Consider the following 19,582-nt stretch of genomic DNA (forward strand, 5'->3'; position numbering starts at 1 on the left):
TGGCATTTCGTTCCTTAAATGCTTTAGTCTCCTGTAAAACAAAGATATCAGATTTAGAGCTCGTTCAAAGCTGTTCCCATTGTGATACAACGTTTTCTCAGTGGTCATATTGAAAAAATGTATTCTTAAAGCACAGCTGCAAAGATATCTTGCCTTGTGTTGTTTTCACTAGTGCCAGTGTGTTTGGTTAAGAATGCTTGTAGAGTTACAAGATGACAAATTATTTAAAAAAAAGAAGCATGCCTCAGATATAACTGCCTAAACATAAGAGCAATCTGTCTTGGCCCACAGCCAGAGGTCTTACGAAGCAGCCTGTCTGTTACTAATCAAAACCAACTGGTGGGAGTCTTGCCCAGCTTAGTGAAGTAGCAAGCTGAGGAAGTACGGGCACAAAGTCCACTAAGAAGAGGAAAGAGACAAGTTTTGAGAGAAGAAATCAAGAGGAAGTTATTGAAACAGCGAAGAGAGAAAGTACATCGAAGGAGGGTGGAGTGAATAAATGCGTATAGTGTGTTGGGTGAGTTGTGAGACGGGGGATGGGGCTCCTAGGATGTGACTCAGACTCCCTGTCAAAACCAGCGGGGAGGGGACCTGATGAGAAAAGGGATAGAACGGAGGAGAGAGGGGTGGAGTGGGGGAAAGAAAACCCGGCCCCTCTTACACCACCCCGACTCTTTGGCATTCAGCGTCAGCAAAAACCTTAATGTGATCAAGATGGAAGTTGTCTATGGACTTTTCACTGCTCCCCGGCTTTCTGCCTGCCTTTGGCGGATTCACTGCCCGCCCGACAGTTTTACAGCGAAGATACTGACTAGAGTCCAGAAAATGGCTTGCAGAAACCTAGACTAAGGACTTCTTACAAAGTAAAGCGTATGTCAACCCTGTTGGAAAGAGATGGATTTATGTTACCCAAACGTGGATGGATTGCTTTTGGTGGATGAATGAAAAGGCAACTTGGGAAACATTTCTGGATAACTCTTTTCAATAGCAAAACCTTGATCTGCAAACCATTTCTTGGATTATCACCTGTTGGAAAAAAAAATACAAAACAATGTTATCACTGGAAAATTTACGAGAAGTAATTGTTACTTCAACATGAACTATATGAAATGAGGTGTCAATTTTGCTGTTGGTTCGAGGGCAAGTTGAAGAAGTAACTGCTTTGGGACATTTTTTGTGACCTCTCTAAATGAACTCATAACCAGGTGCAGGTTTGTGACAGATGGTGCAGATGGCAGTTGGTATCTTCCAGCTTTTCCTCTGAGGAAACAAAAGGTGAAAAGGCAAAAAAAAAAAAGTTTCGAATTTTAAAATTGATTGTTGCCTTTATGAAACTTTGAAGACACAACTCAATGACACAATGTGCTAAATACTTTGTATTTCTTTACCACTCACTCTAGTTACATAATAGAAAATATGTTGTTTTGAAGTTGTATGATATAAAAACAGGTGTGTAGCTTCCACTCACTCAGTAGGCACATCCAGGATTTCCTATCAACCCTTGTACCTACGCTTCTGTCATCATGTTTTTTGGAATATAGCAGATCAGATTCAGTTTGAGTCGAGTGCATCCTGCTGTACATTCTGACCTAGAACAACAGGAAAAAAACACAGTGAGGTATAGAGCTTGCTTCTGTTCCTGTGATAGCACCACACAATGTATGATGACAATTTTGAAATGCAGAGAACAAGCTGTTCTGGGACACTTAATAACATTTCAGTTTTAATTTCCTTTAGTTACATCATTCTCATTTGTGGATACATGTGTTGGTGCAGAGTTACAGTTAAACCTGTATTTCACCCTGAATTTATCCAGACTAGTGTTGCACTATTGACGTAAATGTGTATTGGAAGTTTTCAGGGTAAGTTTAACAAACTGGTTTGTTTACAGTCCAGCTTGTAAAGATGCAAAAAAAGTTAACACACCGATAAGTATTCCTATCTGGATGGCTATCGTGATGATTTGGAGTCCAAGCTACATTGTTGTGCTTTGTTCCTGGATATTTGTTACACAGCCACGTCAGAATCATTCAGTCCTGCTAGCATGTACTAATGTGAACTTTGTGACGGTTCTGTATGAAAATATCAGTTTCCCATGTTAGTTTTCCCTGTCATCTTATACAGACCCAGCTGAGTTTATACTTTCCAAGGAACTGTGAATGCAATATATTTACGCCCCTCTTGAACTTCCACCCACTTCTCCCAGCTGTTTACTTTAGAAGTGAAATATTATTTACCATATTGTCATCTGCACTTTCACTTACTGTAAACTAATAACCTGAGAACACGACTGTTTCTTAACCCCATTTCTCTTCTCAATTGCAGCAGACCTACTTTTCCACTTTTGCCTGGTGTCAAATACAGCTCTATGGGATAGCGCTGGCTTTCCACCATGCCGGTAGCCATACGGAAACGAAGCTGGGAGGAGCACGTGACTCACCCTTCAGGATTACAATATAGCTATGATGATCTGGATCTGGTCTGTTGTCATGGAGTTGATAGCGAGGGGTCTTGGATGGGGTCAGGAGCTTCCAAACAAGGTCGACGGACAAGGTGTGCCTCCATGCCAGAGGGCTGCCACCAACTACCTACTCAGGACCTGGCACAGACACTTGAAGTGACAGCTTCTGTTGGGATTGATGGCACAGAATTAAAACAATTGAAAATAAATAAAGAAAATAATGAAAAAGTCCCACTGGATTTGCATGAGGGGAACGTTCATGGCCCTAATGAGTTGGTGGATGTTGACATTTCCCGAAGGGTCTCTGAATCAGAGGATCTCCAAACCGCAAACATGGGGAATTCTGGAAAGTTTCACTGTAACTCAAACAGTCAGAAGTCTAGTGCAAATATTTCTTGTACAGCTGATATCAGCAGACACTGTGAGAAAACCATCACCAACGAAGGTGAAATTGGCACAGAGAACAGCCAGAGCCACGACATCTGCAATGACGATAATGTCTTTAAAAGGCCACATATCTCTCGTGAAGAGCAACAATGCATCTCTATCTCTGCATACAATGGGCTTCCACTGTCTGAATGTGCTGGTGAGCAGCCTGGCAAACCTCCAAATCATCAGGAAACAAAGGAGAGCCATACAGAGGGTTACAGCAGACCTCCTGAAATCTCTGAGGCCACACTAAACCAGTCCCCTGCTGCAGAACTGGAACCTCAAACTGACCTCCCAGATGTTGAGGAAGATAAGATTTCCACCTCTGAGCATGCCAGTACAAATGTAAACCTACCTGTTTGCGTGCTTCACAGTCCAGTTGACAGGATGGAGGGTGGTGATGTGATGTCACCAGCTGTCAAAACTGCGGAACCAGTTGTGATTTTAATGGTAGAAGGAGGAAGGGACCAAGTAGCAAGAGAAAACCAGAGCGCAGATTCTGCTGACAAGCTGGATGGAATAAATGACCTAGAACCTCTAAATGAAAATACAGGACCTGAACATCACTCGAGAGACATTGGAGGAGGAGAGCGAGATCATCATGACTGCACCGGGGTAATGGATCAGCCGCTCGGTTGTGAAATATCCTACCAGACTTTGTTGGAACAGCCTAATATTGAAATGACAGGGATGATCGGGCCTCACGAAGAGGAAAGTGCACAAGCAGGAACCTGCGAGAAAACAGCAGAAGCCGGGTATGGGCCGGTCGCATCATCTGATATTTGTTTCAAAGGTCAGTGTTGCGCTGTGACAGTTAACAGCAATGTGTCATGTGAACAAATGGATACTGGATATTCAGAAAAAGACCCCACACAGACAAACATGACTCAGAGCGCAGACCAGTATGTGGAAATGAGCACCTCAGAAGACATGGATGGAAGTTCAGCGTCAAAAGAGTTGGTTGTTTGTGTGGATCAAACCACAGCTCAGCAGCCGGAGACTAGTTGTTCAAAACTGGACACTATCCTAGAAGTTGGCTACGTTGAGCCAGATGACACCTCAGTACTGGATCCTCAAAAGAACACTGCCTTGAATGTCACCCAAAATCCAGATGTTCAGCACTCTCAAACGGACGATAAACATGCAGTTGCTGAGCAGCACGCCCAAAACCTGCCATCATCCTGCGCAGAGGTCAGCCATGAGCTCTCACCAGAGGGAATCCATGGCAACCAAGCCTCTGGTCGTTACTTCAGTGAGTCACCTGCCTCTGAGGTGGCAGATGGTCAGAGGGAATACCACAGGCCAGGATCCACACTGTCTAGAATGGAGGAAACAGAAGAAGCCGCACATACGGTTACTTACAGCGATGCACACTTTGCCAGTCCAGCTTTAGATGGACCAAATGAACCTGGAGATGTGAAAGAGGACAACGTGGTCAAAGTACGCATGAGAAAGGTAAGGCTGAATCTAATATAGATTTGAAAGGGAGATGGCAGTGTGGCAAAGCTGGTATTTGTTGTGATTAGCTTTGTATTTTTTTCACTGTGGTCATCTTGTTGTAACATCAGCACCTCAAATGAAGTTCTGTCTCAAAATGAACTAAGACTTACTGGGCATAAACAGCCCACAAATAATTTTTGTCCCACACTCTGGCAAGCGTCTAGGAAAACAATGACTTCACTCTCACATGCTTACAAATCTGTGAGTGGGGGGATCTGTGAAATGTTTTGCTCTTTCTCAAACACTCATTGCAAAACAAGGTCCTATAAGGGCATGAAGACGATGAATGTAGACAGGGTTGGAGACTCATGTAATCTCAGGGGTGGAGGGTGGCTGAAACAGCTTCCTCCAGCAAATACTGTAGTTTGTACAATTTACGCAGTGCTAGTCAAAAACTTAATAAGCGGTCCGTGAATTTGAGCTCAACGGAACAAAGCAGAGGCCAGAGAACTGACAGAATGTATTCACCATTAGTAGTTGCAGCGTTAGCCTTTTTGGAATGACAACAAGAAATCCATTATTTACACCACAGCATGCATTAAGCAGGCACATTGTTTAGACAAGTACCATATTGTGGAAAGTTAAATTCTTGTGATATGTTCTAGTTGAAGGCAGTCGCTCTCTGATAAACAGCAACTCTTGCAGAGTTTAATATGAGTGCTTCCACTTGAGTTGATTTCAATGTTGTGTCTTTGTATGAGGAAATTTTAACTTGAACATTTTCTAATTTACATTGTGTTATTTTAAAAAAGCTAGAGAAAAGTTGTAAAGGAGATTTTAGGTGTTTATACAGTATCTCATTAGGCATAACAGCTATCCTTTGCTATATTGTCATTCATTCTATGTTTATACATCGGTGTCTAACCACAGGAGAAGTTATAATATAGTTGAAAATATGTTGATAAACACTTAGCCTACCTCTGCGTACAACTACATAAAAGTGTGTTATAAACCATTCATTATGTGTTCATGATTTATAAAGCTCATATAAAGTGCTACTGTAATGTTTAAAAACTACCTCAAAAGATGTTAATCATTAATGACAAAATGTCCTCATCATATAGGCTATAACATAAAATAAACAAGATTTTTTTTGGTTTGTTTTTTAGATTACCGACCATGTTTAGACTAAAGCGTGCCAAAGGACGTTTTGATGATAATGGTTTTTATGATGTGACAAGATGCTGCATGGTGATGACTTGTAGCAGTATGTGGTCTTGTTCACATATAGAAAATGCTTTGAACTTACTTTAATGTATTTTCAGTGTAGCAGATCTGCATATCTCAACAGATAATGTGTGTGATGTCATGTTGCTGTAGACTTGCGCAACCCCTTAAAAATCAGCTATGTTGTGTGAGTGATGAATGCAACGCAACCATTCACGTTATTTGACACTGACACTGGTTGTTTCAGTTTTCCTGAAAAATGCACAAGTTCTGTAATCATAACAATTAGTCATGTATTATCACATTATTTCAACATGAACTACGTGTGTGCATTGACACTGTGGGGGTCATTTTAGTCACTACTGATGTCATTCACATCAGCTGCCAAAAAGGAGAGAGAGCACAGTCCAGTGCAGGGACATGGATGCTGCACTTAATTTCCACTGGATCTAATTTCATCTTTTAGAGCGACTTTAAACCTAAATTTCCCAAAAACCTGGCTCCTGGTAACTGAAAAAGAGGAGTTCAGCCATGAAAGTAGAAGGCGCCAAAGCAATCCATCTTGCACATGTTAATGGCGTATCTTTTCTTTGCCTGCACCACAGTCCGTATGAAGCCAATTTATGGGGAAAATATGAGGACAGAAAAGTCTTTAGGCAGTTAAAATTGATATTAGTCTATCACAAGGGAAATAAAATATTATATCTCATGTAAAGGAGAGGGAGAAAAATCTCTTGAATAGTATGAATAAAATTACCAAATGGATCTAATTATTTCTTCTTTGACAATGGAAACAGCAATCTGGAATTATCCCTGACAAGATATTGTACCAACAAATGACGGTCTTCCCAGTGGACTATATTATTGTTGCAGATTCAGTTTGTAAAATGAACCCATCTGGTTTGCATAATGGCTTGAGATTACCCTGATATTGGGCTTTGTTTCTGTGTTTATTTGTTTTAGCAACAAGGCCTTATCCTGACCTCAGGGCCAAACTGGCTCAACAGTCATTTATCTAACAGTAGACAACTTGGCAACATCACCGTCTCTGTGCTCTCTCTTTTTCCTTTTCTGTCCTTATTTATTAACTTTTGGCTACTGTTATGAATGATATATCCATGCTAGACAATGTGCATGACTGCGTATGCAGTGTTTTGATGAGTAATTGCCTGTATGTTATGTTTAGCACAGCAGAGAAGGAGACCCTCAGTTTAATGGACAGGTCTGAGAAATGGGATGCAGGCCACTGAGTGTGGGGGGGGGTTTGAAAAAGAGCAAGGAGAGGGGAAGGAGGGGTCTAAGAGTTCAAACAGTGTGGGAACTGTCTCCCATCTAAAAAAACAGGAAGTTGAGAGGAATGTAAGAGAAACCTCAAAAGATGGGAAAGAGAGAAAAGAAACCTTCTGAGAACACCCAAACCACCAGAATGCCCCCTGAAAAACTTTGCCTCTCTGAGCTGCCTGACATTGCGTTGCACTTGTTTTTTTACTCTGCCGTTTTGTGGTTGTTGTTGCCATCTCGAGCCAGATGCTTTTGTTCATTCAGCGAAGCCTCGTAAAGATGTCATTGTTTTACCATGATACAATGTTTCATTGTAGAAACTTTGCGAGATAGACCGTAACGATGTGTGCCGCTGCTAGCTACGGATGCCAGTGAAGACATCAGTGTGAGAGACACATTTCCATGACACACACACGTATATGCCCTCGATGTCTATGTGCTCTCTCTGCAAACCCAATAGGAACTGCTTTTGACAGGCTAATTGGACTCTAACTGGAAAATAAATGTAAGTGCATGTCATAAGATGTTATTAGGGATGCAGCTGGAAGCCAGTCACAGGGCTGAGGCAGTGGCCTGTTTATCGTGATGCAGATTTTATCTAGGACCCATAAGGCTGTCAACAGCACACACATTAGCATTAGTCACAACTCTGCTCATATGAAATTTGTCATCTGTACACACCCATTGTAAACTTGGCTCAAACAGCATCAAACCACATTAGCCAGTTCGCAGGAAATGTATGATGTGTATGAAGTATTTGCTTCATCCTAACCCGATGGGATTTCTCTTCACTGTGTCACACATAGGAGAAAACAAGGCTCACATTAACATATTATTATTATATTCCTCCGTACCTTCACACAAATGTACAGTCACATTGGCTGCATCCCATGAGCTCAGTCTCATAAACTGTTTAACAGGGTCTGTTGGACCATATTATAACAAGGTTTGTTTGGGACTAATGAGCAGTGTGACGTAATTTCTTGGGGGTCCTCAAGAGGGAGAAGCTCAGACTGAGAGCCACACCCGGCCGGAGCCAGGATAAAAGACATGCAGAAGGAAATGAAAACATTTACTGTATTTAGAATTGCATAGAGGGATTTTAAATGTTTTTTCAACTTGTAACAGGGGCTTATATTGTATAAAGAAAACAGCATTGAGGGATAACAGAGGACAGAGTGGCATGTGGGGTGTGAAGGTGGGCTGGAAGGTTTCTCATGTTGCTTGTTTTACTGGAGATACACCACCTGAGGTCAGTGTGAGACTTGTTATCACAGTGTTTGGATGGATGGACAGCCATACTGTGTGACTAAAGGGGAAATATTTAAATGCTTCAAGTCATATGGTGAACAAATAGATCAGAGATGTTATATAAATAGAGGGTGAAAGTGTCAGGGGAATTACTGGGTGAAATTGAAAACTGGAGGAAAAGGATGCTTTGGCTTTTGAAAGGCCAAAAGCCAAAGTTTAGTTGGCAGAACTGAGTCAGTTTCACATATTCTTTTGGAGACATGTTAGTATGAATTTGTAGATTAGATGTTAGTTGACACTGACCTTAGATGACAGCAACGCCAAGAACTGTAGGACGTGTTGAGATGAGATTATGATGATAACATTCTTGTGCCTTCTCCAAAGTAGAAAACAAGATAATGCATTTTGTGGCCAGTCTTCTCTTATTTATTACTGATTAAATGACGGAGCAAAAAAGTAAATAAATAAATAAAATAGTTGCACAGCAGCTATCCCTGAAATGTAGCCTGATCAGTAGGCTAATAACTACAAATAGAAGCACCCTTTATTCCTGATTTATCTAGTTTATTAATGGCTAGATGACTGCACCGCATGACACACATCATCGTCGTCGTTATCAGAAGAGCTTGTACTCAAATGTCTCTTGCTTGGATCACATAGAGTTGGTTTTAGTATATTCATATAATTTATTTTTTCAGCCTCATTTATTGATAATAAGATAATCTTTTATATGTATGAGGTCAGTGAAGTGATGACAGTTTCTTTCTCTTATTTGTCTCTTTATTCAGCGCGAACACACACGACTGGACTCGATGGTGTTGCTACTTATGAAGCTGGACCAGTTAGACCAGGAAATTGAGAATGCCCTCAGCGCGACTTCCTCCATGGGCAGCGATCCCACCCTCCACCGGAGACATCACCTGGTACATCTGAGTAGTTTCTACTGCAAGCCAGAAATTAACCTGCACTAATCACTGCATGTTCCCCAGTGGCCACTAGGGAGCATTATTCATCTGTCTCCTTGCACATAACTGATGAACTGTGTTGGGTGTCATGCATGTGCAAAACCATATTCCTGATCATAGAGATACTAAAAAGTTCAAGCTCAATTTAACTTCTAGTACAAAATGTAAATACATTTCACATTGGCATCTTTGTATTTTACATGTGCAGGAGTTGGATTTAGGATCTGCATCGGCAGCATCACAAACCCCTCCACATCCTTATGTTCCAGCTGCCTCCTCCTCCTCCTCAGGACCTGCACTTGCACTTGGAGCAAAACCTAAGAGTGGGGTAAGTCAGGAAGCGCTTATCATATCAGAACACATACAGTAAGTACCATAATTAGTAAGACATGAGGTGCGCCATTAACGTGGGAATTCTGCATCTAATGTGTTTTAATCTCACCAAAATACGTGAGGCATTGTTAGACTGAACACACACACAATCCAACACTGTACCATTTCTTGCCATAAGTCTTTACTTCTGCTTTGCCGTTTTCTTTTCTGAAATTGTTAGTTGTGTCTCCAACTTCAAAGAAGAGAGGTTATTTATACAGTAATGCTACATATCCTAGAAATAAATTGAATTATAATTATTAAAACTAGACCTCCAAATAAATTTGGATGATTTTAAGATCTTGAAGCATCAATTGTACATAGTTGTGGCTGTTCAAAGTGTTTTTTCTTGTGTGTCCATGATGGAACAATAGTTTTCTTGGTTTTTAGATGTGCATGTAGCTACTGTTCAGCAGCTTTTTAAGTGGTTTGTGTAATACTTTTTTGTTTGAACAAAAGTTTATGTAAAAACAGCAAACACGGAGGGCACTCACAGACATGCATACACGTAGTGAATTTCCCAATTGTAGGAATGTCCCCCAGCACTCATGGCTTAGCCAAGCAGACGTTAAACCTCTATAATTAGCTGGTTCCAAACATCTAGACCCCTTCGCCCCAACAAAGGGGTCAAAAGGGGGGTCTGGGAGGTGAAAAGCCAGGGCAAGGGGGAGGGAGGGGGAACACACTTCAAGTGAGACGTGCGTCTTTAAACCCCTCGCTTGCTCACTTAATGACTTTGTCAGTCTTGCTTTTCCATTGCTTTCAGAATGAGGGCAAAGCTGGTAGCCAGCAGCCTGAGCAAGCTTTTACAATTCAGTTGTTTGATTTGAATTGCAAAGAAATACCTGATGTTGAGACGCTTTATCTCGATGAAGTGATGCATAATAGTACAACGCTTAGTTTCAGACAGGATGCTTCTGTTGCAAAACAGTCCTCTTTTCTAGCCAGAACAAAAACACTGCATCCAGAAGAAACGTCATGATTGTTTGACAAAAAGGACGTCTCGCATTCCTGATTTATCTCTCTCAGTCCCTTCTTGACATTGCTTTGTCTTGTTTCACGTCACAAGTATTTTGCCCTCACACTAAAAAGGAACATTTCTTGGTTGATTTAACTGGAACAGATCAACACACTCTATGATGTGTTATGTATTATGTCTGTGACCGACTGTTTCCACAATCTCCGTTCCTGCAGTTACCCAAGGTAACTCACTAAGCTTGGGTAAACATTGCTTTCACTGCACCTAATAGGAGGCTTTTTTTTTTTTTTTTACAGTGGGGGCCCCTGAGGGGTGATTGATTGAGGCCAAACAGATGATGACTTCATGAAGGGGATTCTCAGTGGTTAATAGTTGTAGGGGTCTGCTGAGTCCTTTCAGACTCAAAGTTTTGTGACGCCCACTTAATCTTTTTAGCCAGACAATGCAAATCCTTTAAATGATGTAAACACAAGGCAGATGTGAAGCTATAATTCAACCAGGCATCACAGTTGTGTGTTGCACAACAATAAGTTGAGTATAACATGCAAAATATAATAAATTATTCAAGCACAGAATGAATTTGGCATTCCTGAGTTGTGAATGTATTTTTACTTTATAATGTTTGATATCCCTTCTCCTCTCTTCTATATATTGTACATGGGTTAAACTGCACAAAATGTGTTTAGTCAGACACCTGTAGACAGTTTAGTTAGACACCTTTCTGACACATTGTTGACAAAAGCAGAACATTACAGGAATTTATTGAAGGGATTTGCACTTTAATTATATTGGACCCTGCATACAGTGAATACACACATCCAAAAAGATTAATTCATACTCTGAAAACTAAATTTGCACTGTGTATAAAAATCATATTAAAAAAGTAGCTTTTTCATTAACACATCTGTTAGACCCAAATCATGACAAACCTTATCTCAAGGCACTTTACAGGTTAAGGTCGGGACCTTACAATATTATAGAGAAAAATCTGACTGTTCCCACAAAGCATTTGGATGTGTTGCCTTGAACATGTCTTGACATCAATCCTAACAGGAAGGTATTTCCACAGGATAGTGCACAACATGCCCTATATCATTTTGGCAAGTGATAGTGAGAGCAACTATTTCAAAGATACATTAACAACAGCAATTTCCGCTGTTCATACTCCTTTACATTAACCAGTCCATTGCAGTGAATATAAACAGAGTCATATGTGGACCTCTTACAACACAACCTTGATACTGTATATGTATAGTGCCAAGATAAATACGTCCCTGTGGAAGGTCAGTGAGAGGTTCAATTCTGAGGAAATCTGAAGAAGTAAATGATGCGTACGGTCGCCATGTGTAGAGAGATTGGGGTCTTCCTTGGAGAGCCCAGTGGTAGCTTTAGCAGAGCTCCTCTGCAGAAATGGGAGATGCTGCTAGAAGGACCTCCATCTAAGCAGTGCTCTTTCAAACAGGCCTGTGTGGTAGAGTGGCTAGACTTGAGTCCAGTAGGGAAAAGATTTTCTCTTCTGATATAACAAACTTATTACTTTGTAAAAGCTGTAAAAAGAGCTGTTACAAAGTAATGAATCAAAAATCTGAATACTTTTGTAAATGAGAGTTCAGAGAATTAGCAAATTTCTGAGGTTTCACTTAGTCATTTCTGATCACTGAGTTTCGGTTTATATCCATTAAGAATTAAAGCTGTATCGTAGTAAAGTGTACAAAAAGATCTGAATACCTTATGGCTGAAAGCTATAATTACTGTGTGTTTTTTGCGAAACAGGCCTTAAACGGGCCTTAAAACTGAAGCATATCAGCGTAGAAAGTCTGGTGGAAAGAAATGTCTGTCTCATGTGCAAACGACTGGCTTGTGTGTACGTGTGTGTACATATTTTGATATCAGTTGTGTTTGTAGAGCCTGTGTGAACTGTGAAGTGTTTATCATTGCGCATTTGCATTCCTTCCATCTTATGATGGGGTTATGCAAGAGGCAAGTGTTATTACTGTCCACCTGACACCTTCTGGCATTCAGTGTCACACTTTGGTGTGACTGTTCCAAGCACATACTCATGCTGTCTTTTATGTAACCATCATAAATGTGGGTATGTGGCTGTGTAGATTGGCGATGAGAGGACAGTCACTTGGCATGTACGCTATCATTCACTCACCGTGACCGCTCTGGATAAGACACTGGGTTCAACTGAATAGACTTATATGCTCCTTTGCTAGCTGAGCCGGTGGCTATTGTTAGCCTCCAGCAGGTGGCTGTTATTCTTGCATCGAATGTGGGGCTCGTTTTTAGCGGATGTTGTGCCACAGCAGGTGTTTTTTTTCTTATGGTGGAACTGCTATTCTTTGCCCACAGTGTTTTTGTTGGCAGGTCTCTATTACTTGTTTAGTGTAGCAGGTGTCTCACAATGTTGTTTGGCTTACATTGTTGTGTGTGCAACAGGTGGGTTTCATTTGGTTTATTGACTGATGTGCATCTACTGGTTTGTCGACACATTATATTTAGACTGATCATTATCAGTTAAACTGTTAATTATTTCCATGTGGTCTATAAAAATTGAACGGCTCAAGGTGACATCTTCAAATGTCTTGTTTTGTCAGATCTAGAAAACAGGAAATATTTACACTATAAACACTATTAATGCTTTCATCACTAATTATTTAAAGAATTGTTAAGGTGTTATTATTTGTCACTGCAGTGTTAGCTGTCTAAAATTAGACTTCAAAAGTGTAATCAATAGTGATAAACTTTAGTTGTGCATGGTATGATAGCCATTTATTGTGTGGCTCCATTTTTAGACCTCTGTGGCTGTGGAGGATGTGCCAAGCCACACAGCCGGGTGGAGGCTGCTGACCCCTGACCACCTTCCTCTGAATGTTACAGTCGGAAACAACATATCAGTCACCCTCAGCTCTTAGCGTTCCCACCAGCAAGACGTACACTCTGAATCCCCTCAAGACCCCAACTTGTGAATGAGGCTCAGAGCAACGCTTTCTGTTAAATTTAGCACGGGGGCGTTTTTTACATGTCATGCAAATTGTGACAGGGAGGGCGCTGCCCTATACCAGCCCCTGGTCCTCTCCGTCTTTGGTAAACATTCCATAACAGGGCAACCTTTAACCCTTTGTTTGGATCTGTATTGTGTCTCCACGGCAACAGAGCTACAAACACAACATCTGTCATCTCCTTTTGCTAGTTGTACTGTTGTTTGACACCGAATTCAGAAGTGAATCCCTGAAGTTTCCATGTCTGGTTTTTCAGGGATTTTTTTTTTCTGTGAGATGATTGATTTAGAGGTATTTTTATTTTAGAAAGTCGGAAAGGCTTTATTCCCTGTCACTCGGTTATGCATGTAGACACAGCTCTTTATCTGTCTGTGCTTTGGTGGACAATAGAAGTTCTGTGGCTTGCGTGCTAAGGTCACTAGCAGATCTCTGCTCTGTCCTTCCTCTGCGTTCCGGTTTGGCAGCCTCTCAGTCCCCCAACATCCTCTGTCCAAACCACACCTTCTCAATGACCCACTCGGATAAAAGAGTCAATATTTTGCTACTTTCACTGCCTCCTAGTTATCTCTACATTTGCGCTCACTCTCTTTCATTCCCATTCCTTGGTCAATAGTCAACACCATATGTAACGGCCGTCATTATGTTTGCCTACATTCCACTCACATAAGACTGTAGTAAGCCGTAATGAGTCAGTGAGCTATGAACCCACCCGCCGTTCAGTCTAACAAGGAGTGCCAGCAGTGGCTCTGGTCATGGCCATGCTAGCCACTTTGTGTGGTGTCATTGTCCCCAAGGTCACTCCTCTGCTGAGCACAGCTGTAACACGGAGACAAACACAGACCTGCTGTGATTTAAAAAAAGGGGGTGAGAAAAAAAAGAAAAGGCTTGTGTTTGGAGCAGGATGTGGAAAATGAAGTCCTCCCCCACCCCCACAAGGAAATCTTGTTTTTCCTGTCGATTCAAGGCTATAGCCTTTGCATAAAGCACTCCAAGAACAGGAGAGAGAAGGATATACTGAATGAATATATATTGTCTTTATTTTGCTGTTGGCAGAGAATCAGAAAAAAAACAACAACTAAATCCAGCAAGTCCAAAGCAAAACAAAGCTCACAGTCAAAAAGGCACTGCAGTTGAAATTGTCCACATGTATCAGTGTGACTCATTGTGCATACTGAACACTTAGTCAAAATGGATTTAGACTATGATATGCTTAATTGTTCCACAGAATGAGTTTTCTGTTTTAGCATCTCTGCGGTGTCACATAAATCTCCATGTCTACACCCTGTGCCCATCAGCAATCATCTCTGTGTTTGTCTTTATGACAACATTGTGTGTCATGTCGCCAAAATCACATCAACATAATCACCAGTGAGATTTACCGACTCCATATGGTTTACGGTACAGTTTTTTTGCTCACATAAATTACACATCCAGTTTAAAAGCATCACTCCACTGTGTTTGTTGCTAACAAGTATTCCTTGATAGTATTATGGGCACACACTGAGTCAGTGGAGTTAATCTCAAAGCTATTATGTAAAAAATAGAGTAAAAAAAGAACAAGGAATAGTTGCTGGATGATGTTAACAGTAAATCTTCAGGGTAACTGGAAAATACAGGCATCTGGAAACACCCCTGCAGCCCGCTGATAATGAAGAGCCATAAATCACACGACGAGCAAACATACTGGATGCACTTTCAGAAACGCACACACACACATTCATAGATGCTGAAACATGTACACAGGAATGCTCTGTGAAACCAGGTGCAATTTAGGCAACACTCATTCAGGCTTGTGGCGCAGGGTTTTAATTGGGGCATTCAGCTCGAGCATGTGTTCACATTTTTGTTTGTGATTGTGTGTTTCCATCCGTGTTTGCCTTGAAGTTACATTACCTCAGCCAAGATACACCTAGGTGTCTTGCCCAATTAATCATTCGTTTTAATGTCGAGGAATGCGGTCTGCTCGTTAAGATGTTTGCTTTTCTCTCTTTATTTATCGGACCTGTGCATCATGTGTGTTTACTGTAAAGTTACATAGAGTTCAACGCTTTGGCCTGATTTAGTCAAATGCCATACCCTCTAAAGAAGATAGTCAAGACTTTGCATTCCTCAGCAAATGTTGCAAAACTATGACCTAGCAGGGTCTCGCCCACTGGTCCTTCTGGTAAGTCAATAATCTGTGTGTCTGCCACAGGGACCACTATGGGGCCACCACAGTCTTCTACAGAGGACAGTCTAATCCCTCTGTGTTGTTAACCCACTCTCTGCTTTCTCCCAAAAATGTCAGTGACTAATCCACAGGCAAGCATTGTTGATGCAGTCGGGATCATAGGGCTTATCCTTATTAACATTGGTTCATAAGCCACAAATTCAACATGGTGAGCGGGAACAGGTGACACATTTTGTCTATTAACCAGTCTAGTATGTGCGCAGCAGTTGTTTGGCATTTGTTTCTACACATGTTACTTACAGCCACTTTTTGACATTTTAAAAACAAGGCTTTCATCAGAATAATTCAGCAAAAGATGTGGAAAAAGAGCCACATCAATATATTGTCAACCTGGGATAATTTACCGTATACCTTTTTGTGTTGTTGTTTTTTTTCAGTGTCTGTTTTTCTCTCCATAAAAAAAATCAATTTATCATTTCATCCACAAATGTTTCAGCAAAGTAGTATACATATGAAACCATCCCATGAAAGTGGGATAAATGGTGTTTACTCTTTTATTCCCATGAAGTGGAACCATGTTTGGTTTATTTTTATTATAATATAATGAAACTTGCACCGACCATACCAACCTATAAGATGCATGAGGGGGATTCAATTGAATTCAGTTGTTTTCTCACTGTAATTGCAGATTCATTCATAAAAATCATTGCCTTGGTTTACAAATCAAAACACAAAGTCCTGAGCAAATGTTGTTGGGTGCATTAGAGGAAACCAACTTCTTTGGCAGAGACTAAGATAAGCTGTTTTCATGTACGTACAAGTAAGTATCAGTGGAAGCATCAGGATGCTCCACCAGTAACAATGAGCTAAGAAGTGGAATTTGGGGATGGTTTAGTCTTCCTTTTGGGAGGAAGAGTCTTATGGTCAGACAAGTTACTAAGAGTTACTGTCTCGTCTGGTGATGGATTCCAAGGGCCAGTCAACAGTTCACAGTTTATGCTCCAGGGGCCCAGCACTAAATCCCACCAGACACTGCCTGAAACCAGAAGCCTGTTGCTTTGGCGTACTCTTGTAAACAAAGGCAAATGTGTGTGTCTGTACGTGTGTGTGCGAATCCACTTTTCTCACTCTCTCAGTCAACCACCCCATACAGAAACTCAAGGCTGAATGTGCGATTGAGGCCTCAGCTAGTGGTCTGCCTGTGTGCGTGTGTATGTGTGTGTGCAGTGTGTATGGGGAAATCATTAACCTCCTCACACAACTAAGGACTGAAACTGTACCCATAGCCTAACTTTTAGTCTTATTCAAGATGTCAGTGCATGTTACTAAGCCGTTTTTTTTTTAGTTTTTTTTTTAGTGTCACCAAATTTTGTCTGGAGCTATTTTCTTTTCAAATAGCTGTTAAATCCAACATCTGGACACTAATATACCCCCTCCACAGGAAATGTTCCAACGCATCATTACACCAAGTCATCGCATCACTTCCTGTTGACACACTCCAAGTGTGACATATGGAAACTATTCAAATCTGGAACGGCGGTGAGGGGGGGAAATATGAGGGGTAGTGGGGGTTGGACTCAAGGAGAGGGCTAAAATGAAATTGTTTCCCACGTTTCCCTGCATATGTGCACCCGGGGGTCGACAGAGCATGGAGAAAAAAAAATTCCTTTACAAGTGCAGGGCAGAAAGAGCACGTTCATGCCAGTCAAATACAGAAATGAGTTTCAGATAACATCTCCAAAGGCGCTGGACAGAATTGCACGTGCACTTACTCACACACACACACACACACACACACACAGACACGAACAGACTCTCTTCCCTCTATCACACATAGCTACCTTATACATCTAGTGCTGAGCCGCCAGCTAACATGACCATAAGCCATCTGCACCAATTTAGCCATTTGTGTTAAGTGGTGGAGAAAAAGGTTTGGGTTAGCTTGAGCCCCCTAATCCTTGGCCAGCACAGACCCTGGGTGGTCACACACTCTCACTCACACACGCACACACACACACACACACACACACACACACACTGCAGCTGCAGTGCAGGAGGGGGCTGGGGTTGAGAGAGTGGCAGTGGGGTTGAGAAGCGGACAGTTCAGGTTAGTTGTGCAAGCGCTACATGCCAATGCCTTGCTTAACATCTCTACCACACTCACATGTATACGGCCACACAGAAGCAGGATCCACAACTGAAAAACATTACCCTATTTTCTTGTCACTAATGATGAGCGAAAAGCAGATCGCTTGTGTTTCAACAAACTTACGCTGTGCAGCATAGCTTTTTTGAAACAGTCAGGACAATTTAAATTTCCAAAGATAACTGAAGATAAATTATCCTCAACACATGGAGAATATTTGCATCTGAGTTAAAGCTGTAAACAACATGGAGTCTCGGGTTTGAACATTTAAACAACATGTTGCTCCAATTACGTAAGAGCTGGAACAACACAGGACACAATACTGCATACTTGATACTGTCAGACAGACATGGATTCAACAACTTACACAAAATAAATGAGGAGGTAGAGAATTCTGACTTGTGATTGATAATAATAATAATAATAATTTATTTTTCAAAAGTTGATATTTCTCAAATGATGTACCAAGTACCAAAACTAGTATTGTATTGGGAGAAACAGATACAGAAAACCCAGCCCTGTTTATTAATGTCAACACTTATGAAATCCTCACTGACACTGAAATAGTTTGTGGGAAACTTACTTCACTATACGTCTGGCTATAGAAATGGTAGTAATGACCCTATGGTGGTCAATCATGCAGGCACACATGCTTGTAGGGCCACTATACACATACACACATGTGTAAAGCAAACACATACCATACCCCCTGTGCCCCCACACAACCCACTTCCAGTAAATTAGTGGCAGTAAATGAGGCAGCTGACGCTTGTGTGCTCTGCAGACTACAGCTCTCCAGTGGACACCTGACACGGCCCGTACAACCTCACACTGGGACAACCTGCACTGTGGCAGGCCAGGGGGAACACAGGCAAACATGGGGGAAAATATGTGACCAAGGTGCTATGAAAACACTGGTACTTACTGGTACCCATTCATTCACATTCTTGTTAGGCTCCGTGGCCTCACACTCACATTTATTCAACTGTAATTGCTATTATGAGGGAAAACACAGCATTGTGTGAAGGTGAGATTTACACTGTGTGTAAGTGACTTCATGGGTCATTGACAGGAACCCGTGGTGTGGTGTTTACACAATAGGAAGGGCGCACACTGGTGAACTGAAATGTCTTGTTAGTGCTAAGCAGACCTCCCATATTGATTCCATTATTCAAGGTTATTCTCTCTGCGAGTAAATAAAGGAAACTGTTTTAAGATTCTCAGTTTTGAAAAATCTTTGGTACAGCCGCTAAAAGCAACATACCAGTACTGTATGATGCTATTTTTTAATGTATCATGGGAAAATTGAAGGACAAGGCTGGTGTTCCTCCATGTTTTGCTTTATGTCAACAAATTATGTGAAAAGCTTAGGTATTTTTCAACTTTTCTATTTTGTCTTTGACTCTTAGCCCAAAACCCATTGGTTCCAACTTAAGTTCTAAATCTCTACAAATGAGTCCCAGTTGGATAGTTACATATTTTGAAGGACCACTTGGGTCAGTCCCATGAATGTGCTTGTCACTGACTGACCGACTAACTGACTGAAGAAGTTACAGCACTGGTCAGCTGAATACAACGTGACTGAGTGATCAGGTTATACAGTAGCATCCACCATGTTTTCCCCCATTGTCATTGCTCTTTCAAAGGGTTTTAATAAAACAAGCTGTGTTGACAACTTAGTTGCTTTGTTGCTAGATTTACTGACTTTTCAAACCCTTTTAGCAACTTTATGTTCTCTGGATATTTTTTTTAAATCTAGCAACTTTTTTGGGAAAACCTTAAGTACTTTATGTAGAAGACAGTTGTCAAATGGGCAGGGTATAATGGCAGCAGATGTAAGAGAGCTCCTGAATGTA

The 19,582-nt window shown here is 41.2% G+C and overlaps 1 protein-coding gene across 3 annotated transcripts in view; it reads left to right on the forward strand.

Annotated features, from left to right (window-relative positions):
• Positions 1–355: 355 nt before the first annotated feature.
• dlc1 (DLC1 Rho GTPase activating protein) overlaps positions 356–19,582 on the forward strand; it is a 77,589-nt gene continuing 58,362 nt past the window's right edge. The window contains exons 1-4 of one of the 3 annotated variants that reach the window (XM_085778697.1): positions 356–1,275; positions 2,329–4,345; positions 8,878–9,012; positions 9,263–9,382. In XM_085778697.1, coding sequence (XP_085634823.1) covers positions 2,393–4,345; positions 8,878–9,012; positions 9,263–9,382 — 2,208 coding nt within the window. In that variant the 5' untranslated portion in view covers positions 356–1,275; positions 2,329–2,392. Of the gene's footprint in view, positions 1,276–2,325; positions 4,346–8,877; positions 9,013–9,262; positions 9,383–19,582 lie in introns of those variants that run through there. The other 2 variants (XM_085778705.1, XM_085778689.1) reach the window with 2 other exon arrangements.

The sequence above is a fragment of the Trachurus japonicus genome, chromosome 1 (assembly GCF_045865225.1).
Source record: "Trachurus japonicus isolate A0001 chromosome 1, Traja_1.0".
NCBI lineage: Eukaryota > Metazoa > Chordata > Actinopteri > Carangiformes > Carangidae > Trachurus > Trachurus japonicus.